Genomic DNA, 27347 nt, shown 5'->3' on the forward strand with positions numbered 1-27347 from the left:
CACCAGGTTCTCACCTTGGAGAGATGATGGGACTCCAGATATATCCAGTCCAGCCCAGCTTCATCCCACTGGGCAGCACTGGTGGGGGTGGTTGGGGGGGTCCTCTGGGAGCTGCTCTCATCTCCTGCCTGCGGACCACAGGCTGAGCTCCGCTCTCCTGGGTTGTCCCGTAACGCCGCAGAGCTTCGGCCCCCCAAAGTTGGCCAAAAAGTTAACGGGGCTCAGCAACCTGCCTTCCTGCAGCACGGGCAATCCAACACCTCTGCAGGCACTTCACATCCATATATTAACTTAAAAGTGACATGCTAAGTGTAAATTTTCAAAGCCTACGGAGCTTCTTTGTGGGATACGTTACAATCATCCCCGTAAAATGTTCATCTTCAGTTTCTGAGAGGTTTGACATAGCTCTGATCTAAAAGTTTGATAGATGCCCCATAGCGGTTACTAGTGTTCAAAACTTAAATGCCTCTACTAAGATAAATGGAGACCGAAATACTAATTTAGTCTTCGCAAAACGAAAAATCATTTTACCTTAACTGGCATAATTCTCTGTTTAGAATCAATGGCCAAAATCATGGTGCGAATACATTACGCCCAATAGTTTTATTCCTCGAGTCAGGCAGACACAGTAAGAAAAAGATGTCAGTGTAATGGCATATTTATAAAAATCTCAATTTCCGAATTTGCCTTTAGGTGTATACAAAGATAGTAAAAAAAACGTGACTGAAGGAATCCAAATATTGAGATGGATTTTGAAAGGATTTCAGAGAAACATATTATGATTAAAACACAGGGGATATAGCGTAACGGAAAGGATTTTTTTGTTTTTTAATAGCAATATTATTTTCCTATTTTGTTGAACTTTTTCAGTGCCTACATCAACATGGACACATTAGCTTAGAAAAAACACACAACTGCTATACAACAGATCCCCAAAAGGATATTCGTATCAAAGGAGACCTCGGGGGAAAAGCAGACTTCAGGAACTACTGAGAAGAAAAGTCTTTGCTGACAGTAATGGAAACAACACAAAATAACTCAAATATGACAATACCATTTGCTTTCAAAGGCAAATACTGTATTTCTCAAACAAATACTACGAAGAGACTACCCTCACTCAAACATAAAGTTAAAATTACAGGCATTTTAATTCTTTAGGGGGGAAAAAAAAAAAAAAAAAATCAACATTCCAGGGTTTTTTTTCTTATTCAAACTCAAACACATCTTACTAATTCTGAACCAGAGTACCATGCCTTATGTAATTTCTCCATAAAATGAAAGTCCCTATCAGTACAGTAAAAGAAAATCAGGATTCTGAAATAATTTACTGCCAAATGTGAACATTTCAGGTTAAATCCCCCTTGCCCCTGGCTGCTTCTGCCCATGTGCAATGACATGGGCACATGATACCACTGAACAACTCGGATGTGCAAATTATCAGGATATTTGAGTCCGGGAAGGCTTCGGACCAGAGTCAGAGGTGATGCGAGCACCAGTAACACGTTCCTCACTGACTACAAAAATGGAAAAAGCAGTAACATTAAAAACCAGGGGGAACTCTGCTGTCATGAAAGTCACAGAGCATAAAATTTGAGGCCTAAACCGCATGACATAGATCCGAGTTGAAATGCGGGGCAAAAGTACAAAAAAAAGGGAACAGAACCAGCCCACGGTGCTGGTCCACCAAGGTCATTTTTTAACACCTCCTCCCAGGACTTGCTCGGAGCAGGCAAAGCAGCCTTGGCGCAGTCCCACACGATGTGCCCTTTCGAACCAGAAAGCAGGTGAATATTTCCAGCTTTCCTTGCCAAGAGTCAAACCCCACATCGTTACTGCCCATGAGCAGTTCGGGGCCGCCCTCCTCTTCCTGAAAACTAGAAATACAAGCAGCAATTTGGGTAATCATTCCTCACTTCCAGAGGCAGAGAACATGCTGATGGGGACAGCGCTTCATGCCCTAAAAACACATGGTCTGGAAAAAAAGGGTGAGGCAAAACAGTCCAGGTACTTTCCCGGTGACTTTTTCACGGCTGTATCCCCAGCAAAAGGCCTCCAGTCAAAATGAGACCATTGCCAGTAACCATAAAAAAAGGTAATAAGTAATAGCGCCAAGGATGATCCCAGCCTGAGGTATCAAAACAGCTCCGCTCCACTTCCTCAAACACTAGACTCATTTATAAAGAAAAAAAAAAATAAAAGGAAAACCCATTCCATGGGCTAGCATCTAGCATGACGAGGTAGGATTTCAAGGCACTTGAAATTAATTAATATCTGGATTACTATCCAGAGGTGGCCATTCACACCCTTATGGGAAGCAGGAGCCCTACAGTGTAATTTAAAGAGAGATGTGGCAGACTGAAAGTTTTGGTTTGCACATTAAATACACAAACAATTGCAACCCTTGAGTCACATAAGGGTAGAAAGCTGCCCTTCGGAGCTTGGAAAGCAACTCCCACAGGCTGCTGTGTTTTCCCTCAACAGAGGGAAAATTTCCAGAATTTGGGGATTGACCCTGGCTTAATTTTCCAATGTGTCATATTTAAACAAAACTTCTGTCAAGCCCTGACCATCAGTACTACCAGCGGGTCAAGCCCCCTCTTTGTTCCCCCACCCCCTGCAAGGTCACCAGCACAAAAGGAAGCACTCAGCATATCCTCTTTTAAAAAAAAAACAAAAAAAAAACAACAAAAAAAACAACACCCAAGCCAGCTTAATGTTTAGTTTGAAGCAGTACAAGTGAGCTTCTGGTGTGCGAAAGGCACCCCGACAGAAGGGAGGAAGAACGAAGGCAGAGCATAAACACTGAACGTGAACCGGCATCTGCGGAGTCCCTGCGCAGCAAAAACCTCTTTTATGCATTCAGGGGACATTAGGTCGACTCTGCGAGCACCTCTGCACGCAGGTTTTGGGGCAAAATAGCTGCCTCGCAGGAAATCAAGTATACATGGCCCAGCTACCGTGCGAGGAGGACACGGGATCCCCTCCTGCCTGCCGTAACACCCGCGCAGCGTACAGCTTCCACATACCCAGGCAGGTAAACCCGCCACAGACGTTACCGATTTTCATTCATTACTCAGAAAAGCAGCAAATTTCAGGGGTTATGCCTTCGACCGAACGACGGAGCGAGCTACTGGAGGTTCCGGACACAAGCAAGGCGGACACAAGCCCAGCGATTTACGAGGCACATCTTATTGATGGAGTGACCCCGCAGCACCCCAGCCCGCCTTTCCTGCCCCACGCTGCTCTCCACGAGCGATTTTCGAAAACACCCACCGGCGCAGCCTCCCCTTACCTCGTAATTCATCTCTAAACCGCATCCCGCTGAAAAAAAAAAAAAAAAAACCAAACAAAACCACTCTCTTCCTTCGGTTTGGGTACACGGGGCGAAGCAGCCCGTCACCATGACATTGCAACATCTAGTAATACCACGGCAGGCGCTCGTCGCGGGAGGGATTTCTGCAAGCGGGCAGGAATGGGGAGGGAAAGGGGGGGGGGGGGGGTGTCTCTCCCCGCATGCCCGGGCACAGCCCTGCAGAACGGCATCCCCCCCCCGCATCCCTCCGGGCAGGCACTGCACCCCCCCCCCCTTTTTCCCGAAGCCGCGGTGGCCACAAAGCCTCGCCGGCGGTCCCTACCTCTCCTCCTCCATTGTGGGGTGCGGCGGGGAACCGGGAAGGGGGGGGGGGGGGGGGCCCAGGCTCAGCGCCCCGGGGCCGGCATGGCTGCGAGCGGCCGCCCCCGCCCCGCGGCCGCTTCCTGCGGGAGCGGAGCGCTGCCTGGCCCCGCCGCGCCCCGCCGCAGCGACTGCCGCCGCAGCCCGCACCGCCCCCCGCCGCCTCCTCCTCCTCCTCCTCCTCTTCCTCCTCCTCCCCGCCCCCGGCGAGCTTGCGAGAGTCTCTGGGCAACGGACCTCCTCCCCGCCGCCCGGCCCGGTTCGGTGTCCCCCCCCCCCAGAGCCCCCCGGCTCGCCCGGGCTCCGGTTGGCGCCGCTGGCGCAATCCCCGGTGACGGCAGGACGGAACGAAGTAGGGCAATGGTCCGCCCCGAGCCGGCCTCACCGGGGGGGGGCGAGCGGGAAGCCAACGGGTAGAGGAGGGGAGGGAGCAGCTCCTGCCGCCCCAACACCCACCCACCCACCCACCCGTCCGTTCTTAGTCCTTCTATCGGAGCCGCTGCCTCCGCAGCTCGAGAGTTGGCCTCTGGGGAGATGGTGGATGAGCCGTCGCTACTGTAATCATTGCAATCTGTAGACTAAAGAAAAAGTTTTAGCGGACTGAAAATCCCCAGTACCGACCGCGAGGTCAAGCCCACGCACGGGGGGCGGCGGCAGGAGAGGACCGGTGATGCTCAGACCTGCTGACGAGGGTCCCAGCCCCCCCGAGGTCTCCCCGCTCCCTCCGCAGAAAGCGGGACCTAGCCTCCAGTTCCACAATTTGTAAAAATCTTGCTGTCCTTCCGTGCAATCTCTCAGGGCAAATACATGCTGCACAGGCAATATGGGTCCTTCTAAACTGCAGGTGCTTTTTAGCCTGAAGCACTGGACTAAAACACATTTGCCATTTTTATTCCAATTGATACAAATGCAGGGACTTTTACGTAAATCTTTTTTTCCTCATTTTATTAAAAGATTTTCCCAATCTTATCCTGCAACAATGAGGCCCTAGAGGTTAATTATAATAAAGACAAGAAACATTTGCTTTCTTCATTACTCTTCCATTCACAAAATGTTCTTGTGCAAAGGAAAGAGATAAGTAGAAGTATCAAGAGATTTCTCTTGCAAGATGCCATTCCATCTCTTTTGTAAATAAATTACCTCTTTCTTCTACATTTTTCCTCAAACCATGTCCTCAGCCTAAGTTTCATACATCTTTTAAAATATATCAGCAATGACAATTGAGCCTTCCACATGCGGGTTTCGAAAGCTTTTTGAGATTCTTAACTAGTCCTCACCCCCATTCTTCAGATAAGAAAACTTAACACACCTGGAAGTTAAAGGACTTTGATAAAGTCGCATGGGGATGGAGAGTCAAGAGTCCTGATGTTTAAACACTGTTTGGCAGCCTCCCCATAAACAGAAGAAATACAGATAAAGCCATGAAGTGACACCTCACCCAGGATTCAGGCAAAATTCCTGCATGTTCCCTTTGAGAATCCTGTTAAACTATCAGTTTAAGACATCCAGATCCTCAAGTAATTCCCCAGTGTCCATTCAGCCTTACATTCCTGATGCACAATGTGCAAAACTGCAAGACACAAGAGTTCAAACCGGAGGAAAAGTAACTATACTAAAAATGACAGAATTTACCTAGAAAACGCGAGCTAAAGCTGGTTTCCACTAAGTCCCTCAGTAATCATAAAAAGTCCAGAGCAGGTCCTGAAATTGCTGCGAAGTACCTGTGTATTTTTATTAACACATATATTTTAAATAACAAAACATTAGGCTTTCACCATAAAAATCTACATCTCGCCTCAGTCAGCCAGGGAACTAGGCACCTAGGTTGAACCAAACCAGCAATACCTTCTTACGTGCTTTGCCCCACCAGCGCATATACCACTGGACTCGCTGAGCGCCAATAGCAACCGTGGAAAGGCAAATCCCAGTGACAGACAAGAGCAAACCAGTGAACAGTCCTTGCTGGAATGGGATGAAAGCCTGTTCCAGTAATCAGAGATTAACTTTATAGCAGCCTTGCAAAATAATCATGACTGGGTAACAACCCCAATAAAAACAAGCAAGAAATTTTTGTAAGTGCAAGACTGGTATCTTGAAAAAGCACCCAGTTAAAAGGAATTAGTAACACCTGATAGGTGGAATTTTTCCAGCCTCTTTCAAAAATTCCTAGTCCCGATTCGTCCTAAATTCCTCCTACATCTCATCTACCTTCAATCACTGACAACCATACAACCGATGCTCAGAGTAGAAAGGTCCACAGAACGCCTGCTCCAGCCAGTACCACTGTCCCTTGGCCCACCAAAACCTTTCCAGATTCCCGCGACAATCTTCAGATCTACCGAGAGACCAAACCCCCCAGCTCTAACGAGCCATAGGGAGAGGAAAGATCAAAGCATTGCCAGTGTCCCCAAGACAGCAAGGAATTTCTTCAATAAAAATGCCAGGAAGGGAGAGGAATAAAAACAATCCCTGCCAATCCGATCCAAAACTCTCTCCTGGCCCAAAGTCTGGCAGCTGGTTTAACCCTGAGGTTGTTAAGTAAAGCACAGAGTGCTTCCGAGAATTTAATTCTGTGAAGAGCACCAATACGCTCAGACAACACCCTATCAATCTCCACAGCTTCAGCAGAAGCCAGAAAGAGCCCCCTCTCCAAAACCCAGCAGAAAGCAAACCGCATCAAGGTGGAAAAAACCCCTTTCTGGCTCTGCAAGGCAAACTGGAAAAGCCCCGAATCACAGGATCATACAGCTTAAATACAGCGCAAACAACGATTCAGGAACCCTCCACTCCCCTATACATACCTGTTTCCAGGTATATACCAATATACATGCTCCAAAGATCCATGTCATAAACAAGTTGCTGTCTTTAGCAGCTCTCCTTTTCAGTTGCATAATCCCCTCCACGAAATTATTAATCAACTTTCTTAAAAAACTATGGCTTCTGCACTGAAGAGCTGTGAAAGGTATACGCAAAACACTGCATTCACGGAAGCTTCCGAGCCTGCATCTTCTCAGCCTAAATGATTTTTCATTCTGTTTTTAAAAGAGAGATATATATATTTTTAGATAAACACATATGTTTATATAGGTAAACATATTTTTTTATAAATGTATGTATTAAGTGTGTGTGTGTATGTGTGTGTATATATATTTATCTTTGTCTGAGTGACCAACCTGATCCAACCCTGAAGTTGGTCCTGCATTGAGGGGCGTTTGAACCAGATCACCTCCAGAAGTTCCTTCCAACTAAACTTCTTCTGTGATTCTAATCAAATAAACGTTCATTTAGATAGCTCTGTATTTAGACCATATGTTTTCTGGGAAAAGGTCCACTAAGGAAATTAATATAAGAAAAACAGTGAAAGGCATCTACTGAAATAGATGCCTTGGTACCTCAGCGGCTAACTGAAGTCACTGGAGGTGGTACTTGGGTACTGCGCTGGCTCCCAATGGACCCGGAGCACGAGGCGCCTTGGCAGAGAAGTCCTGACGGTATTTGCTGCCCAACCGCTGCTAGAATTTAGAGCATGCCACATTGCTTTCACATAACAAGACCAAAACAGCAGCTAAAATTTAGCTACTACAGCAACTCACAGGGATCCCAAGTTACCACAAGGTTCAAAGGGAAGCTCTAGGAGACCACCTAGGTAGGGACCTTCCCAGAGCCGGAATCAGTGATGTTTTGGCAGCTGAAGCTTAAGAGGTAAGAGACTCCCACTGAAGCGCTGTTTTCTGAAGCATGTGTTTTGTAGAGGAGAGAGGGCTGGAGCATCCACCCCAGCACTCTCCCCCCACCAGGACCCTGCTCCCCAAGCAGAGATGCTGCAGAAGCCATCAGCATCTCCAGCCTCCGGGACTGTTGCCCTCTGCTGGTGCATGTCCTGTCTGCCGCAGGCCAGCAAAATTGGGGTTTATGAAATATGTTTTCCTTCAATCTTTAACATAAATCACCTTTCCTATAAAAATAGTGGGTTTACTCCAGTAGTTTCATCATAATGTTACCACCTTTAGCATAACCACCCCTGGCCATCTTCACCCCAGGCTGTGATTTCTAGGGCATCAGCCATTCTATCGCTCACCCTACCCAGACGTAACAGATCCGCTGAAAATGTTCTTCCTGCTCCTCCTCTTACTCTTTCCTGTAGCAGAAGCAATTGATGTCACCTGCAGTCAGCTATGTCAGAAGCACAGACTTCCTGCCCTGTAGTCATATTACGTACTTATCAGAAACTTGCTGGAAGATTTTCAGATAGATTTTATGGTTTAGAATTGAGCACTCAAAAGGAAAAATTAACGTTCAGGAAGCAAGCTGTAAAAACAACTGTTGTGGGCACTGGAACAAAGGCAAAGGCCAGTATTCAGATGCCTAAACACTACCAAGTCCCTCTGTCTCATGTGCCCTTAGTTTTGACTCCCATTTCTGCACCTACTGAAGTGTACAGTTCTCACTACAGGCTGAACACACGGACTTAAGAAAAAATTTAGGCTATGGTCCAAAATGTGGGATTTTTTTTTTCCCAAAAATTTTTGCTTAAGATATCATTTTAATGTGATTCTTTGTCTTTATACTATATCTCTTATTGCTTCCACTACTACCTTCTGCAATTAAGGGGAAGCTACCCATAGGCTTCACAAAGATGATGTATGGCTTAATTAATATTTGTATACTGTAACTCTGAGAGACCAGCATAAACAAACCTATTCTCATTCAGCATCTCGCCACCCCAACCCAAGTCTCTTTACTGCTACTCCTTGTATACTCATTGCCTCGCTCTCTTCTCGGAATTTTTTAAAACATTTCATTTTTTTATTCTTTGCAAAAGCCAAGAAACACAGTCCACCACCCTAGTATCGTAACACAACATGCCGCAATATTAACGCGAATGAGTAAATCACACAGCTGCCACACACGAAAATTTAGGCAAGATTATTTCTGCAGGCACATTATTTTACCTGAACGGAAAAAGCTGTCTCATGCAGCATGTCTTCCTCGCAGGTAACGGATTGTCCTTCATTGCCCTGCTTGGTATTTCCTGGGCAAACACCTTTTTCTGCTCAATCTCCATAGCATATTCAGAGTGAGAACCGTATGTCAGGGGCTCAGCTCGGGTTTCTGGTCACTTACTGGACTTTTGCGGTGTGCTTTTCAGGGCTCAGCTTTCCCATCCTCTCTCTCCACGCAGAAGTGCACCCTGTGAGGGAGAAAGAAAACACGCTTTGAGAAGGCATTAGAGCGCGTGTGACACCAGCTCGTTGCAACACTTTTGGCCTAGAGCAGCACCAGCAATGAAACAAGCTCAGCTCTTCCTTCCCAATCTTCCTTCCAAAGGCGATGTTTCTCAACATCATCTCAGCTGACTCCCCAGTACACAGAAATCAAGACCTCCCCATTGCCACCAGCTACACACAAACTCAACGTTAACATTTCCGAAACACACGTGGTGCTGATTCATCACCAAGCTCATTCCTCAAAGAGGTTTTAAAATTAACATTGGTACCACAGAGCAGAATCCCCAATTCTAGCTGGTGCTGGGTGAGTAAAAGAAACTCCAATAACAACTTCTAAATAATATAATTACAGAAAAAATAATTTGCCTACATTTAATATTGCAGAAAATAACAGACGGGTGGGCCTAAAGGGAAAAAGGCATGGCAATTCGCTCCAGGTTACTCACTGCAAAGGCTTGAAACACACACCTCCACCTTGTGCTCCTGGGGATCTCTCTTTTTCAGGAGGATACATCGCCACGAAAATAATAGTAGAAAGCTAGCATTACTTCTCTTGCAGAAGACACTTTGCTAAAGAGCCTATGCAAGAGGTATTAGCAATTACAACTGCAATCATCCTGCAGTCCAGTAGTGATCTCAGGGGGAGAAGCCCTGAACTTGCAGGCAGACAGGACTCGGGAGCTCTCTCCAGTAAACGGAGCATCGTTATTCCAACAGGCCCAAATGAAGTCACACAGTGACGGACTTTGGCCAAATTTGTTACCCAGTAAACTTAAAAGATTACTAAAACCTGAAAAGCTATTAGATAGCCACATAGAGAGAATTGGGAATTTAGCATCAGAAATCTTCCACGACTCTGCAATCCAGCCAGGGAGCAGTCAGTGAGCCCCAAATCAGAGGACACCCCTTCTGAGGAGGGTGGGGACCTGGAGGATGAAATGGGAGTAAACTATTTCAAAACACAGCTGACAGTGCTGTGCTTTTATACTCTAGCTAGGTAAGCACAGTCTCCTCGCAGGGCCATGCCCTGCCCACGTTGTCGTAATTTGTTCATCAGGCTGTGTGGTTGGGAGAGGGAGGCTTTCCACTGAAGCTGTGTTAGTATGCAGTAAAAAAAACATGATTATTGATCCACAGAGAAAGAGAACAAGTAAAAAGACCATGGACCTCCAGTCCCAAACACTACTCGTGCATTTTATCCAGCATTGCTTTAATCCAAGTCTATGCTGGATATGGGGACTGGACTCCTGACCTTTCTTCTTCCCAGTCAGTGCCTGCAGTGACTAGACTCACGCTTCCTTCCCTCCGGGATTTTGTGGAAAGCAATATTTCTTACAAAACAGAAAAAGTCCATTGTAAAACCACAGAAAGCAACAAAAGTTACAGAAATGACAGAAGAGACTGAGATGATATTCATCTTTTATATTGACTAGATTACAGACTAACAGCATATTTTCAGATGTGTAGCTTTGCATGCCTTTCAATTCAAAACTGTATTCCCAGCGAGAACAGGGCTTCTGTGAGACAAACTAGTTGGCAATTGCATGGTATAAAGTAGCATTTGAACAACTGAAGTATTTTCAGATTCGTCAGCTCATTCTGCTTCTAAAGAATTTTTCTGCAATGTTCATCAGTGATTTGTACTTTGATGGTAGTGAGCAAATGTACATCTTGACATATTTCCAGCCAGAAACTTAATCCCTTTCTAAACTGGCATCAATTCCTTACTGCATTACACATGAAAAGAGGCATTTATAGTAATGTACTGTACATGTAATATGTATCAAAATTATACATAGCTTTACATAGTGTAGTTTGATATTTTTTTTTTTTTGAGGAAGAGCTGTTCTTTCCAAATCTGTGTATTTTCCATTTGTGAAAGCATTCAGGAATGAAACTGTACGCATCAAACTAAGAGGGTTAATATCCAGATGCCTCAGACAGATGGCATTATTAGTCTGACTGGGCTTGACATCTAGTTTTCAAAGTTAAGGAGCTTTGGTTACTTGGATGGCTGACAGTCTGAGAATAGCCAGTGCTCTAAGCTTGATGCTTTCTGTAATAGAAATAGGCAATACTACAGCTTTGCCTAACAGACTTTTAGCAAAAAAAAGTTACACCAAGATCAATCGCACTGAGAAAGTACTTAAGAAAATGCTGTTGCAACTTTTAGTTTAGGACTCCTACTGGCAAAGGCTGAACCAAGGACAGAAAACAGTACTAGAATTTTACTTTTTATGCTGCTGGGTTTTTTGCTACAGCCTAGACCTGAAGTGTTACATCTTTTTAACTGTTCAGTCTATTCAGCAGATAGGATAACTACAGGAAATACAAGAATCTGAAGAATGTCTCTCTTCTACACCAAACTACAGCTTTACAGCCCTTGCTCTTTCAGTGTTCCCACTACTCATTTTCCCCACAAGATGGGTTAGATGTTAAGGGGAACATAGATATGATTAAAACACTCTTAGAACCATACGAACAAGAGGTTATCAGTTCAAAAGTAGCTATACATTTCCTCCCTTTTATATATAACAGAAATCAAGGAGAGTTCTGAGAGCAGAGAAGGCATAAAGACTAGCATTTGTCAAAGGAACATCAAGGAGGAAAGCACCCAACTCCATCAGCCCCTTTACAAGTCCTAGTATGCAGGTAAACGATAGAAAATTCCTAGGTAAAGGTACATAGCAGAAAGACTTTCATCTTGTTACAAGAAATATACATCTGACACCAGTCGATAGTAGTACTTACATTACAGTACAAATAAATACTCATTAAAGTTAAGTAGAAGTAATGTACGTGTGTGCATATACATGCACATACCAGTAACAACAGAGTAGTAATACTTCAATAGGAGACCTAAAAAAAGCCCATTAACAAAACCAAATAGTGCTTGTTCAGGCTGGCTCGAAACTCCTTATGGTGCACTTGCATCGTGAAATACATTTTAAAGTGAAGCAGGGATGTAACTGTTTTATTCATTTAAGAAATACAAAAATGACAAGCAGAAAACTCATCTTTAAGGGATGCATACACCAGATCACAGAGTCAGTTTTGCAAAAAATACGAAATAACCCATTGTTTTATAAACTACACCTCTGGCTAAGGTGAAAGACGGAAATTTTGGGGGCACACTGTCAATCACCTAATATTAATCCAAGGTATTATATACAGACACAGAGTTTGAAAGACGTATTGGAAATTCCTTCTTCCTATTAAATAGCTTAGAAAGCAGAGGTCTGTAACAACGTATACCATGTAAATGTGGTACAAACTGTTGATGACGTGATAAACACTAATCCGTAACAGCTACAACAGGACAAGCAATCCTTTTAAAAAAGGCTTGGATAAGCTACCTTCTATTAGAAAACCAACCATCTCGCAGACTGTAGGAGCAAAATCCTACTCTCACAAAACGCACCATGTTTTTGTTTACTGTGTGCACATCAGAAGGGTGCCCTCCAGTTTTATTTTTTAGAGATTAATTAACAATTTAAACCAAACTTCTGCATTTTAGAAAGCACATTCTGAGGTACGTAGAAAAAAGAAGCTGCTCTATTTTCAGACTTGAATGGGAGGTCAGGGTCCTCAGCACCACTGAAGTCTCAGACCCTTTTCAGCAGCAATAGGAATGCCATTATATTGCGACAATAGTATCAGCTGACAGGGCAGGATAATAAACCAGTGTTCTGACCTAACCCTATCCACTTAGGTCTTCCAATGCTAAATGAAAGCAAAATTTGCTTTACAGAAGGGATCTAAGTCGGGGGGGAAGAACACCATAAAGCGTTTGAGGACTTCAAATTACATTTTCAACCATCTTAAATATTTCAGCTTCACTGATTGTTAAGTATGTATGCACAAAGTATCTGATAAAAGTTCAAGCACACCTCCTGCCAGTGCCCCCGCTGCGCACACCGCTGGCCTCCCAGCAGGTCTGCACTCCTGTAAGCAGAACTGGGAGTCCAACAGCTAGTACTGCAGCTGCACCACCTGCAACTACTTCAACACACAACACAAACCCAAAAGCTTAGTCAACTCCGGAGGGCAAAGATTGTCCACCTAAGTATGCTACGCAAGCCTGCAGGGCAAAGCGCAGCTTTTATTTTGCAAATCTGTCACAGCTGTAACACAGTCAGTGACCCACAGAGATTTACTGTGATCAAAGCTGTTTCAGCTGTTACTGCTGTTCTAAACTACCTTTTCATCACCTAGTGTTAAAACAAACAAGTGAGAGGTACTTCCGCCGATTTGTGCAAGTATCAATTAATTACTTATACAGGTGTTTAGCATGTTTCCCTTTAATGCAGTAGTCATCAGTATTATAAAAGTGTATGTTAGGCTAATAAAATTAGCCAAATAAAATCTAGAAGTCACACAAGAAGCAGAATCAAGAACAAATCATACTTTAGAGTAGACATGAATACCCATTACTATTAAAAAAAAAAGTGCGCACATCACAACACACTGTGCTATACTGTGATACTGTAGTCCCTGAAAAGCTTTGTTTTGGGAAATTTCTTTTTGTTCATGCAGACTACAAAAATAAAAAGAACATCTGTGTTTAAAGAAAACTACTGCACTTTTACTTTCATTATTAAATGCTGAAAGTAAACTAATTGCTCTCACTTCCTATTTCTCACAGGTGAAACCGACACAATCCAGCATTCATTCCTGAACAGAAGGCCATTAAATTATTGAGATAATTTCAGACACATACACTTCAGAACTAAACTACAAACTAAGGAACAGCAAACTAAAGTTACTTTATTTCTATCTCCATGACCATCCTAGAGCAGCTGTGCAGTCACAAACTTCTTTATTTACATGCCAGCTATATATTTCATTTCATCTTAGCTCTTCCTACACACCCCTATGCAGACAAATCCACCCAGGGGTCAGAAAATTACTAAATACCATTAAATATGTAAGCAAAGCTTTAGCAACAAACCTCTTCTGTTCACTAGAAACCGTACTAGATACATGTAGCCTTTAAGTCACTGTCTCTTTAACACTACCCAATACAGACTTGCATCTCTTACTATACTCCATAGTACCTCCTAGCATTACTGCCCCTTATTAAACACACGCTCACACGAGTTACCTGCGTTGTCCCAAGGAAGTTCTTGCTCCCAAGAGACAAGAGTCAGAGCAGAGCAACTCCCACCTACTCGAGACACTCACCACAAAACACTGTTAAACAGATGACAATCTTTTGAGAGAGAAATTAGGTAGCATACTCCCTAATATAGGTGCAATTTCTGGGATCTACTTTTTATTCTAGAAAAGACATTAGTCCTACAAGAAGACTATTATGTACAGATAATCAAACAGCATGTTTCAGTACAACAGTTCTCGAAATCGAGCCATAGCTTGGCAAAACTCTCAGATTTCACACATGAAGTCACTTTTCTAAAAAACCTACTTGTTTCTAGTATCAACATATTCTTTCGCAGCACATAACACGTGAAAATACCATAAAGCTACAGTTGGCACACAAATCTTTACCTTCCCAAGTCAAATGACAAGCCACATCACAGAAGTGAATTTAACTATTTCTTTCGAAACCAAGCTGTCCCCTGATAAGGTTAAGGCAATTCACCATTGCAAGGGACTAAATCATATGCCCCAACTAACACAAGACCTAGAACTCAGTAGTTCACTTCAGCTACAAAAAGGCAAGCTGTGCTTCAAGTGAAGTTCGAGGATGACTGTCCAACAGTTTTAAAGCGCAAAGGTAAAGTCAAAAACTTCAAGCCCAGTGAACTGAAACAAAACCAACCACCTGAAGCTATCTGCCAACAAGAGCTGGTCTTGCAGTGTTTTACAAATACTTCTCTGAACTGACTTGCACTTTCAACAACGTATCAGTGATACTGGTTCACAACAGAGGCTAACAAGCTTTTGAAATAAAAAAATTACAATATAATTGCAAATAGCAAGTTACTTAGAACCTATTTATAAAAGCTAAGCCAAAGAGAACCAGTTTCACTATGAGCGCCATAAATTACCAGAATCAAGAGGAAACTCAGTTCTTGGTTTAAATCCTGATGATACCAAAAGGTTGTCCTGTTTATTTAAGCTCACATAGGTAATTAAGTTGATGCTAGTTTTACTTCTAATAGCAACAAAAAGACTCATTTCAACTAAAATCAGCGTCAGGTTAGATTGACACCAAAGACTGACAATACCTTGAAATTTCATGCGAAATCCTTCAGCCCAGAAGCACAAAGACCTAGACGTTTAACCTTCCACTGGAATCAGCGGGAATTACGTGCCTAATATCTTGCATATCTGGAGCAAAGCCAAAAATCAGCTTTTAAGATGCAGTCCCATAAAGCATCAGCATTAAAGACTAAGTGCTTAGAAACCTGAAGTCAAAATAACTTTGTACTTTTTAAATCCATTCCCCGTATCACACATACTCTCACTCAAGCATATAAAGGAATTCAAATCTTTATTTGATATCCATAAACCCATAAACGTTGCTATTCTATATTTCTATGCAGGAAGGCAGTTTTCCCCTAAAACATTATGCTTTTTAATAAACAACAAACTTTAATTCTATTGCGTGAAAGGGCTACAAATATACATTTGTTAATCAAGCAGACTACACAGATATTTTTGCTTTACAACTGGCACCTATGTTACTGGTACACTTAGCTGGCTCATTTATCATAGCACTTTGCCCACGTAGTTTAGATTATCACTTTTTGAAATATGGGCAACTGCAATTATTTAAAAAAAAAAAAACAAAACGTGCTCAGGCAGGTATTGCAAATCCATTCCTTTTTTCCAGTGAATACTCATGGAGCCCATCTTTATTCACATGCAGATGTCATTGCATTCTACACCAGTCATCTAGTGGCATAAAATAACTTTCAAAAGTCTAGTACAATTGTTAGCGAACCAATTTTACTCCTGCTGTAACGAAGCCTGCAGCAAGGGGGCTGCCATCCTGTCGGTAGATGGTGCTGCGAGAGATTCTCGGGGAACTTTAACGAAGGACAATAGTTCAGAGTGAAAAGTCTGTTAACCCGGTACTATGAAAACAAGTATGCGTTTAATAGGAGGGATAAATGTCGACCCTTTCCTGGAAGGAATCATACACAGACAAACCGATAAGAGGACTTGAAACTAAGCAATTGGAAATTCTGAACATTTTATATGAATGAAGCACATGCTTAACACAAACTATTTCTTCAAAACTACACAGTACATACGTTGATGGAAAAGTCCTATAGAAAAAATTGACCAACCATGTCAGCACGTCAAACTGCCTAGTACAAGATGGTGGATGCACACAAACTGCGTAAGTGAGAACGAGTATTTAAAAACAGACCACATCCACGGATTAGTACTTCAAAAATTTCTCTGTCGAGTGTTTGAAAACCAATAAATCCACTAGGGGGGTAGCAAAAAAGTCAATCAGGACCTTTACTGGCAATAAAATATTTACTCTAAGTACATAGAGCTTTTAAAGCAGAGGAACACTTGCTTCAAACCTAGAAAAGCCATAGAACCGTACGGAATGGATCCTAGGAAAAAAAATTAGACATGTAAAGGTCAATGAACACAATGATTTATTTAAAAAATAAAAAACGTAAAAACGATTTTTTTTTTTCCTCCTTTACAGAAATGTTAATTTCAGTCATGGGATCCAAGTAGATTTTGTAGAAAAAAATGTAGTAGCCAGGTATCGAGTCCTTACAACAAAGGAAATTCCCCCATAACCCTCCCCAGTTTTTACTCCAGATCAGCAAGACACTTCCCACCCCGTACCCCCAAAAAAACAAATTAAAACAAGACATTTTTCGTTGCTAGTATAAAAACGACCAAGGTCCAAGTAATAATAAAAAAATAGAGTCCATCAATGACTGTAACACAAAGTATGTGTATGTGGGGCCCAGTCCATCTTCAGAGAGAAAGAAGTGGCACAGGCAGCAGAGGCGACCCCCAGGGGGCATTTAGGAGCTGCTCCCACAGCAGGGAGGCATTTAAAAGGAGCTGCCCTTCGGCGAATGAGGGGAGAAACCATTTAGAAGCTGCCCCGTATCAAAGGGAGGGCTCTCCACGCCACCCCCAATGGGTATGGGCGCTCCAGCTCAGAAAGAGCCGCCCCCGTAGCCTCCCCCACCATAGCCTCCTCTGTACGGTCCACTGTTACTGCGGCCCCCCCAGTTGCCGCCCCCTCCTCCACCTCCTCCGCCGCTCTTCATGGGGCCGTAGGAGGACTGGTGCTGGCTGTAGCTGCCGAACCCGCCGTACCCGTTGCCGTAGTCGCCGCCTCCCCCGCCGCCGCCGCCGCCTCCGTAGGAGCCGCTGCCGTAGGAGCCGTAACCGCCGCCGCCGCCACCTCCTCCACCGTAGCCGCCGTAGCTATTGTAACCGCCGCCTCCCTTGGAAAGGCCGTTGTGATCCCGGTTGCCGGATCCGCCGCCGCCCCGACCCCTTCCTCCTCCTCTGCCTCCCCGGGAGGGCCTGGAAGAGCCGCCGCCGCCTCCCCCGCCCGACTGGATGTCCTCCTTGGGCACGGCCTTCTTGACCTCCACGCGGTGGCCCTGGATGGGGTGGAACTTGACCACGGCCGCCTTGTCGGCGGCGTCGTGGTTCTGGAAATAGACGAAGCCGAAGCCGCGCTTCTTCCCGCTCTGTTTGTCGGCGATGATCTCGGCCTTCTCCACGGGGCCGAACTGGCTGAAGTGCTGCACCAGGTCCCCTTCGCCTACGTCCCCTTTGAGGCCGCCCACAAAGAGCTTCTTCACCTTAGCGTGGGCCCCCGGTTTGGCCGAGTCCTCCCGGGACACGGCCCGCTTCAGCTCCACCGCGTTCCCGTCCACGGCGTGGGGGGAGGCGGCCATGGCGGCGTCGGCCTCCTCCACCGCCGAGTAGGTGACGAAGCCGAAGCAGCGGGAGCGTTTGGTCTGCGGGTTGAGCACGACCACGCAGTCGGTGAGGGTACCGTAGGCCGCGAAGTGCTCCCGCAGCCCGGCCTCCGTGGTCTGCACGTTCAGGCCGCCGATGAACAGCTTGCAGAGCTGCGAGTTCTCCATGCTGCCGCCGGTGCCGGGGCTGCGCCTGGGCCTGGCGCCGAGACTCCTCCTCCTGTTGGGGGGCAGCTCCGAAGGTTTTTTCCCCCCCTTCTCCGTCTTGCCGCTTGCTTTCCCCCTCGCTCGCTGCCAACAGCGCGACCTCACGGCTGCGGCAGCCGCCGGCGATGGGCTCCCTCGGCCTGGCCCGACGCCTTCGCTTCGCCTCACCTGACCAGCAGAAGTAGACGGGGCGTCCCGGCTGCCGCCGCTCACCGCAGAAAGGGGGGGGGGATGTGGGGACGGGGGGGGGGGGAAAACACAGGCACGCACAAAATGGCGGCTGCTACTTCTCCAGAGCTGGGCCGGCGACTGGTGCCCACACAAAGGGGACGCTGGGAGCCCCGCCTGCCCGCCCGGCCGCCGCCAATGAGGGCGCGCCGCCGGCGCCGTCCGCGACTCACCTTTAGGGGCGGGGCTCCGACCGCGATCGACGAGCGCGGCGACTAATCAGAGGTCGCGACCTCCGCCGCGCGTCGGCAAAAGGCCCGGGGGTTGGCCGGTGACGGACGCGGCGGTGCAGCCAATAGAGTCGCGCTAGCAGCGGCCGGTGATGCGGGGGCGCCTCCTGCGCGCGCCGAGAGAAGGGGCGGGGCCGGCCCGGGCTGCGCCAATGCGTCAAGCCAGCGGACGGCAGCCAATGGGCCGCCTCCGGCGCGGCCGCGCGCTTTCTCCCCGGCGGCCCCGCCCCGCGGGCGGAGTGGTCGGCGGGCGGCTCGCGCGGGAGCGTTTGAAACGCTGACCGTTAGGCGGCCGCGCGCCCCCCGCCCTGTCACGGAGGGACGTTTCCCCACACACACACACACCGGGCGTCCCCCGCACCTCAGACCCGGCGGGCTTCGCTATTGTTCCCAGCCTGAGGCGCCGGTGCCCCCTCAGGGCTCGGCCTCGCCAGGCTAAGGGCCGGGAGCTGGCCCAAGCCCGGTCCGGTAGGACTTTGTTTACCTGCGGGCTGTGTTCCGTCCTCCGCCTCTGCGGGCCCCAGCCTTGCACCTTCGTTTCCTTCGGCGCCGCTCGCCTTCGGGGCAACACGGACAGGCTGTTCCTGACGGGGAGCGGCTCCCCCTCTTCGGGGGTTTTGACCGTTCCCTTTGGCCCGGTTCCTGTCTGCTGCCTCTCAGCGTTGGCCGGCTCTCCTTCCCTCATTTGTGTCCGTTTTCCCCTCTCCAACATGCTCCCTCAGGCAGCGTCTTCCTCGCTTTTCCTGCTACTGTTTCCTCCGCCGTTTCCCAGTCCTCCTTCCAACCCTGCTGCTGCCTCCTCGTCACCCTTAAATCTCTCCTTAGCTCGAAAAGGAGGTATTTTCTTAAAGAAATAATCAGAGCTGTTCAAGGGTGTGCAAGCCCTCTGAAATGACTAATAGTGAGATGCATTTCCTTTGGTTGGTTGGTTGGTTGGTTTACCTTAATAGTACCTTAAACATTGTCAGCCTGAAGACTGCAGCACTCTTTTCAACACACTGAATTTTTCATCAGAAACAGTTTGGGGTTTGTTTTTGGTTTTTTTTTTTTGGTCTTACACCCACTAGGGTTTATGTTGGAAATTATCTAGGAGCTAAGAACAATTTTTGTGGCGAAATTTTCTTTTCCTTGAAGGTGAAAAGGGCAGTTCACTTTTCGCTAGGCACGTTAGCACCTGCACCGCACAGTTTCTGAAACTGAGGTTAACTTAATCCTCCTCATGGATAATTGACTAATCCATTTCTAAAACCTTCAGTGAAGGCAATTTCACAATCTCTTCAGGTAGCTTCTTCCTTTGTTCATTATTTCCACAATGAGATGAAAGTTTCCCTTTAGACGTTGAGACAATCTTTGAAAAAAATAACCACATAAGCGAATATATTAAAGTGAGCGCAAACCTCAACAACTCATGAAGCGTTAAAGCACCCCTATATAGAGTACTCAAGCCACTCTCCCTCTTTGTTAAGTAAATGTATATGTTAATATACTGTGGGCTCTACTTGGATGATAAGACTTCCTCTTCTGTTTGGGCACCTCTCCCTGTTTGCTCTGTTCCTTGTTTTCTGACGCTTTGCTTTTTCAGGCGCTAGATCTTGAAAAGCAGGTCTGTCTTGTCTCATCTATGATGATAATTCCATAGATGTTTTCCAAAATTTTTTAGGACACTGTTCCCTATGAAAGGGTCATATTACCTCTACCAGTTAGCACAGGTTGAGAATATTTCTGACCACTGCAGTATTTGTCAGACACTTAAGATCTGCACCTCCAAAGAAAGAGTTTGACTTGCAAAAATCTGCCTTGAAGTCCCCCATGTAATACCTGTTTTATATCCCGGTGCTTGGCTTTCAAAAGCCTATCTGTGCTATTTTATTCTCCACACCGTCCAAGAACATTGCCACCAAAACTCACAGTCACAAGTCACCTTACCCTCCTGAGTCACAGATGGGAAGTTCAGATTAGAGTACTGGAAATCAGAGAGTTTTGGGGACTGGGTTAATAAAAAATGACTATATCAGACCTGGTTTCCAGCAAGATCATATCCTGGATCCCCTGTCAGACATGCTACTGGTCCCTTGCTCAGGGAGAAGAATGTAAGTCTTCCCTCCAAGACCAACCCTGGGAGCCTTTTTAAAGGTGTATACTGAATATTCTGACCCTTCTGATCCGGTGGTTACAGTGTTGTATTAGGCACCATATCGGGATGTAGTTGCACAGTTGTCTGAACTGATCTGCGCTGGGACTGCTGCCCTCCAGCCGTGTGATCCTGCCTTCTCCCACGTGTCAGCCTTGATGCTTGTGCAAACACACAGCGATCCACTTGAGAACTGCGACAGCCAAAAATAATTTTATCATGAAAAAGGACTTAGTTTTTAGCTGCCTCAGCTCTCTGAAACAGTTTTTTGCATGATCCCATGAGTGCTGGTGCTGGCACAAGGGAGGAAGCAGAACTGCAACATCCCCCTGATTTAGATCAGCTGCTGTGGAAATGCACCCTTGGAGACTCACAGATACAAGCGTAACATGAACTGCACTGGAAGGTTAGTTAACTACAGCCCCAGATGAAGTCCAGGGAGGCTGAACCTTTCAGCACAAAGATTCTTCCTTATTCCTCTTCAGATGGTGTCAACTCCACAGATTAACACTGCTAGTAAAATTCTGGCCTCATTTCTATCAGCGGGCCAAGTTTTCATGCCTTAGTCTCAAAGGCTATGATTATCATTAACCGGTAGCATTAATACTTGCAATATAGTAATCTGATTTTCTTAAATTCGATTTCTTTTCTGTTATAGCCAAGTCTGTTAAGAATAACTTATTAATATGACAGGAATATTAAATGTCCGTGTTTCATAAGCACTTACAGGGAAAGATGTCACATGTTTAGAGCCATCTTTTTATCTAGTTTTAGAATAGAGAATATGCCCATAATATCACTGAAATATTTGTGGTTTTAAAACAAACAAACATATCCTACTCTATTAAAAAAAAAAGCTTCTTCCCAGAGGCCATCTGCAAGCTCCACACAATTACAGGAAATACAAAAATATATTTTGCCTACCACTTACTGTAAAAACTGTGTGGCCCTTCCTAAGATATTAATTTATCTATTCCATGTAGAAAATAACCCATGAGAGTTTTATAGACCCTTAATAATTTACAGCAAAAAGGAAGAAAAATTAAGAGGAGCTAATTATGGCCTCAACAGATAACAAAGAAAACAAAGCGCTTGTTTACGGCTCACTTTCTCTCCCTGAAAGCAAGACAGACAAGTAGGCCAAGGAAGAGATCAAAGAAAGAAATCACTACTTCTTGCAGCAGGAGATGAGGGTCTTTAAGATGTGAGCAAATCAGTAGTCAAAATCAGTCGCTGACAAAACTCAAGTACAGCCCAACTGCTTCCTCTTCATTTGCACTTCTGACTGGGTGACTAATGAAAGGAAAATGCCTTTAAAATATATATACCCATCTCTTGCAGATAGAAATGTCTCCTCTGATACTACAGAAAGGCCAAACTCCACTTGACCTGGTGTCCTCCCGTCCACCATCCTTTCCCAACTGCCATGTAAGTGACCTCATGTAGTTCATGTAGTCGCTCAAAATCACGTTCTCAGAGTTCAGTCCCCACACTGAAAGGGCCATGTGCACTGCAAACATACGTGTGCCCTGACACGTACCACCAGGCTATGGAGATGCAGGGTTTCCTAGACAGCTAAACATCAGTTTCTCCTTGTCGTGGTTTAACTCCAGCCAGCAACTAAGCACCACACAGCCGCTTTATCACTTCCCCTCCTCAAGTGGACAGGGGAGAGAAAATATAACAAAAGGCTCGTGGGTCGAGATAAGGACAGGGAGAGATCACTCACCAAATATCATCATGGGTAAAACAGACTCGACTTGGGGAAAATTAACTTAATTTATTGCCAATCAAATCAGCGTAGGGTAATGAGAAGTAAAACCAAACCTTAAAACACCTTCGCCCCACCCCTCCCTTCTTCCCAGGCACAGCTTCACTCCTGAATTCTCTACCTCCTCCACCACATCAGTGCAGGGGGACAGGGAACGGGGGTTACCGTCAGTTCATCATACATTGTCGCTTCATCCTCTTCAGGGGCAGGACTCCTCACACTCTTCCCCTGCTCCAGTGTGGGGTCCCTCCCACGGGAGACAGTCCTTCACAAACTTCTCCAGCGTGAGTGCTTCCCATGGGCTGCAGTTCTTCACGAACTGCTCCAGCGTGGGTCCCTTCCCTGGGCTGCAGTCCTTCAGGCACAGACTGCTCCAGCGTGGGTCCCCTGCAGGGTCACAAGTCCTGCCAGCAAACCTGCTCCAGCGTGGGCTCCTCTCTCCACGGGTCCGCAGGTCCTGCCAGGAGCCTGCTCCAGCGTGGGCTTCCCACGGGGTCACAGCCTCCTTCAGGCATCCCCCTGCTCCGGCGTGGGGTCCTCCATGGGCTGCAGGTGGATATCTGCTCCACCGTGGACCTCCCTGGGCTGCAGGGGGACAGCCTGCCTCACCATGGTCTTCCCCAGGGGCTGCAGGGGAATCTCTGCTCTGGCGCCTGGAGCACCTCCTCCCCCTCCTGGGGGTCTGCAGGGCTGTTGCTCTCACATCTTCTCACTCCTCTCTCTGGCTGCGGTTTCTGTGCCCCAGCAACTTTTTTTTCTCTTCTTAAATCTGTTCTCCCAGAGGCGCTACCACCGTCGGTGATGGGCTCGGGCTTGGCCGGCAGTGAGTCCATCTTGGAGCCGGCTGGCATTGGCTCTGTCGGACACAGGGGAAGCTTCTAGCAGCTTCTCACAGAAGCCACCCCTGTAACTGCCCCCCCCCCCCCCCCCCGCTACCAAAACCTTGCCACTCAAACCCAATACACCTGCATATCCCACAGACCTCCCAGGTCATCTGAGCCATCACAGAGACTCCAACCAGACCTCCAATTCCTGTCGGATTCATGCCTGGTGAGGCATCCCGTCCCCCGATCAGTGCACCAGGTCACTTGTTACACACATTCCTATGAACTATGTGCCTTTACATGCTGCTGAAATGTGCCTTTTCCCTCTAGCTACGTGAGCCACTGCAAACGAGAGACACACAGGTACCACAGCAGTGCGAGCGCAGAAGCAAAGAATGAGTCTCACACCGTGCATGTGAGATGTGACAAGTCTCTTAAAACAGACAACGCTCCAACAGCTACAGCAGTCTCTCCACCATATTTTTAAACTGCTTTTAACTATATACAAGTAAATGCATAATATTGTCCTATGTATTTAAAAGTTCTTTAGGGAAACACCATTAAAATGAAATACATTTTCCCCTCCTGACACGGCAGCATTACACTGTTTCAATTCTGATAGCAACCCGCAGAATAAAAATTCATTGTATAAGCAGTTTAAGTTTCTAACACAGGTAAAAGCTCCACCTGTATAATCACCTAAAGAAAATGTGTTTCTCAAACCAGAGGCACTGGCCAAATAATAAACTGTGTTAAATGTCTTCATGCGATATTTTAGTTAGTGTTAGAGTATTAGAAGGAAGGAAAACCACATTGTTTTCATGCAGAAAATATTAGTTATTCCAGCAGAAAGCATACTACCTGAAGTCCACAGGAGGGCATCACTGCTTCAGAGATCATAAAATAGAGGACTCGGAACAGTCCCTTTCCAGCAGTAGGCTTCCTATGTTACCATATATTCTTAGTAAAGGCTGATACAAAATAAATTATTAAGGAAGTCTTTATAGTAATTTTTGTCACTAAAGAAACATACTTCGTCGTGCTGTTTAATGGGTCCCAACTTCTAAGATAGAAAAGGAATACTGAAGTTTTGGAAAAGAGCATCAGGGGCAGAAGAAGGGCATTAGGAAGTCAAAAGTAGTTCTTGTAAGTTATAAATATTTTTATTACCTAAACCCTTGTATAACACGAAGTCATAACCTTTTAATGTTTCAACCTCTTTAGTTTATATCAGTGCTGTTGGCTTCCATAGTCAACAGTTGTTGATTCATTTTTTTTAAACAATTTAAGTGTATCAACTGGATTTTTTATGAGTTTAAGTATGTTTTGTTAGTATAATGCAATCCTCTAGATTTAGGTCTGGTTTTATCTTTCAGCAGATGGAAAGCATTTTGAAACCTACAGGATTCCTTCATGCAGACTGTTTGCTGAATTAGTTCTGCATTGACATTATGCTCTTTGAAGACTGTAATAACATCATCTTAGCTATAGACAGATCTAGTCCTGATTTTTTCTAAATGTGCATAGGTGAAAACAGTTGGGAATAGAGGGGATTCAACCATAATTTCCCAGATCACTCTGAGATCCATACATATTCAGGCAATTTTAGATTAGATTAGATTAGATCTAAACCCCTAGATTTTTAATGTAATCATTTCAAGGAGATATTATTAGACTTTTAGAAGCCTCACTCCTACCCAAATCAACACCTCAGGCAGAGAGTAATTTTGCAGTTCATAGGAAGACATTTTTGATAAAACACGCAGCAGCGCCACAAGCTTCCCCATCCTGGCCCCTTACTTTAGCTACAAGTATGAAGAACTTCTTAAAAGAGATACAGCTGTCCTTGAGACAGCTCTTGCTTTTTTGGCAAAAGATTTATCTTTCACTTTGTTCTGCTGTTTGTACTTTAATCTGCATAAACATCAAATCTGTGGTCTTATTTTTGAGATTATCATGAATTAGCACTGGTTGGGAGAGGGTTTTCATTGAAAAAGATTAATTAAAATGCACTGAGACGAAACTAGATAGTCTTTTGCCTACCTAAAGTTTGAACATGACACTCTTAAGGATAAAAATTTCTACCCTGTGCAAATTCAGAGGGAAATAAAACACTACCCCTCTCTTTTATTTGCTTAATGCAAAATAAGATATTCTACAGATAAAAAGGTAACTACAGAAAACCCACAGGAACTATTTCTTCAGTAAGTAGTATCAAAAGTTCATCTTACTGAACAAAATCTTCCCTGAGCCCTTTGTAAGGGGAGTGTGCTGCAAGAGAGAAACACCTTTGTGAAGGGTAAAGAGGAAAGCCATCAGAGAATTGAATTTGCATCCTTTTCTTTGGACTTACATTACCATCTTTCCTTACCTCCTGCTCTCCCTCCCCTTCCCTCTGAAGCTCAATTTATCTTTTTCATCTTTTCACTCTTCTGTCATAATTGATGATTTCCTTTCTTCTCTTTCCTAAAAGTTTATATAAGAGCTGGTCATAATTTAGAGTGATGGGATGAAAGCAAGACAGCAAAATACAGTCTGAAAACTCAAGGTTCTTGTCAAGGATCAAAGAATCTAGCAATGCTGTGACAGATGTGAGAGGGTAGATCTTTCACTATATCTTAGCCTGAGACAGACCAGGATCATAAGTTTTGCCAAAGTGTCCTGGTTTCAGCTGGGGTTAAACCACAACACAAAGGAAAACCTGAAGCCAGCGGCAATCTCAGCCATGCTCTGATCTTTTTCGTCTGCAAATCTTTCTTTATGTATTTTCCAGTTAAATTAAAATCTGCTTGCTTTTTTTTCCCTTAGCTATTCCTAGACCCCATCTATTTCTCATTCCACAGAACCTCTGGAGGGTGTTTTTTGTGGTGCTTTTGCATGACTGACATTTAGCTTTGTTTGAAAACAGCAGGAAGCGTTATGCTATGAAGTTCAGCATGTACCTGCCTGAAATTAGCTGTAAGACACCCATGCTATTGTATTGCTTTGCATGGCAAGGTTTTGGTAGGGGGAGGGGCAGTTACAGGGGTGGCTTCTGTGAGAAGCTGCCAGAAGCTTCCCCTGTGTCCGACAGAGCCAATGCCAGCCGGCTCCAAGTCGGACCCACTGCCGGCCAAGCCTGAGCCCATCAGCAACAGTGGTAGTGCCTCTGGGATAACGGATTTAAGAAGGGGAAAAAAAAAGTTGCTGCGGCACAGAAACTGCAGCCAGAGAGAGGAGTGAGAAGATGTGAGAGAAACAACCCTGCAGACCCCAGGTCAGTGAAGGAGGAGAGGGGGAGGAGATGCTCCAGGCGCCGGAGCAGAGATTCCCCTGCAGCCCGTGGGGAAGACCATGGTGAGGCAGGCTGTCCCCCTGCAGTCCATGGAGGTCCATGGTGGAGCAGATCTCCACCTGCAGCCCGTGGAGGACCCCACGCCGGAGCAGGGGAAGAGTGTGAGGAGTCCTCCCCCTGAGGAGGAAGGCGCAGCAGAGACAAGGTGTGATGAACTGACCCCAGCGCCCATTCCTAGTCCTCCTGTGCTGCTGTAGGGGAGGAGGTAGAGAATCCGGGAGTGAAGCTGTGCCCAGGAAGAAGGGAGGGGTGGGGGAAGGTGTTTTAAGATTTGGTTTTATTTCTCATTACCCTACACTGGTTTGATTGGTAATAAATTAAATTAATTTTTCCCCAAGTCAAGTCTGTTTTGCCTGTGGTGGTAACTGGCAAGTGATCTCTCCCTGTCCTTATCTCAACCCATGAGCCTCTCACTATATTTTTCTCTCCCCTGTCCCGCTGAGGAGGGGAGTGATAGAGCAGCTCTGGTAGGCACCTGGCATTCAGCCAGGGTCAACCCACCACAGGCATTCAAGAAATTTTGAAGTGAGGTGGTGTATAAAAGTGAGGCTTTCTAGACATGAAATAGCAACCTAGAATTCATATTTTTAGTTCAGAAAATCAAAACTTATTACAGTTTGAAACATGCAGGAAAACTGAAACAGACTGAGACTAACAGGAAAAACCTTTTGATTATTTAAGTATTTCTTAATTAACAATTAGGACAGTGAAAGATGTCATGGCATGAGAACAGCAGGGTTTGATGCTCACAGTGTTGTTATAAAAAGACTGTAGAATGGAAAAAAAACCAGATACAAATGATCATATTCCCCCAAAATCTGTGAGCTATTGAAATA

At 45.5% G+C, this 27347-nt stretch overlaps 2 protein-coding genes across 7 annotated transcripts in view; both read right to left on the reverse strand.

The window, feature by feature from the left end:
- Positions 1–8857, reverse strand: part of KLHL3 (kelch like family member 3) — a 55546-nt gene extending 46689 nt beyond the window's left edge. For 2 of the 5 annotated variants that reach the window (XM_052816158.1, XM_052816155.1), the window contains exon 1: positions 8626–8738. In XM_052816158.1, the coding sequence (XP_052672118.1) occupies positions 8626–8738 (113 nt within the window). Of the gene's footprint in view, positions 1–3635; positions 3772–8625; positions 8739–8797 lie in introns of those variants that run through there. The other 3 variants (XM_052816156.1, XM_052816157.1, XM_052816161.1) reach the window with 3 other exon arrangements.
- Positions 8726–18307, reverse strand: HNRNPA0 (heterogeneous nuclear ribonucleoprotein A0). Of its 2 annotated transcripts, XM_052816163.1 has the most exons (2): positions 17170–18305; positions 8726–8864 (listed from the first exon to the last, which is right to left on the reverse strand). In XM_052816163.1, the coding sequence occupies exons 1-2, from the start codon at positions 17952–17954 to the stop codon at positions 8819–8821; spliced, it is 831 nt and encodes a 276-aa protein (XP_052672123.1). In that variant the 5' UTR covers positions 17955–18305; the 3' UTR covers positions 8726–8818. The 2 variants fall into 2 exon arrangements, with proteins under 2 accessions (XP_052672123.1, XP_052672122.1); XM_052816162.1 differs by lacking the exon at positions 8726–8864 and having other exon boundaries at positions 16468–18307.
- Positions 18308–27347: the final 9040 nt, after the last annotated feature.

The sequence above is a fragment of the Harpia harpyja genome, chromosome 20 (assembly GCF_026419915.1).
Source record: "Harpia harpyja isolate bHarHar1 chromosome 20, bHarHar1 primary haplotype, whole genome shotgun sequence".
Taxonomy (NCBI): domain Eukaryota; kingdom Metazoa; phylum Chordata; class Aves; order Accipitriformes; family Accipitridae; genus Harpia; species Harpia harpyja.

Excerpts from the sequence above, each read along its gene's own strand:
- HNRNPA0 (XM_052816162.1), bottom strand. The coding sequence starts at position 17,954 with ATGGAGAACTCGCAGCTCTGCAAGCTGTTCATCGGCGGCCTGAACGTG.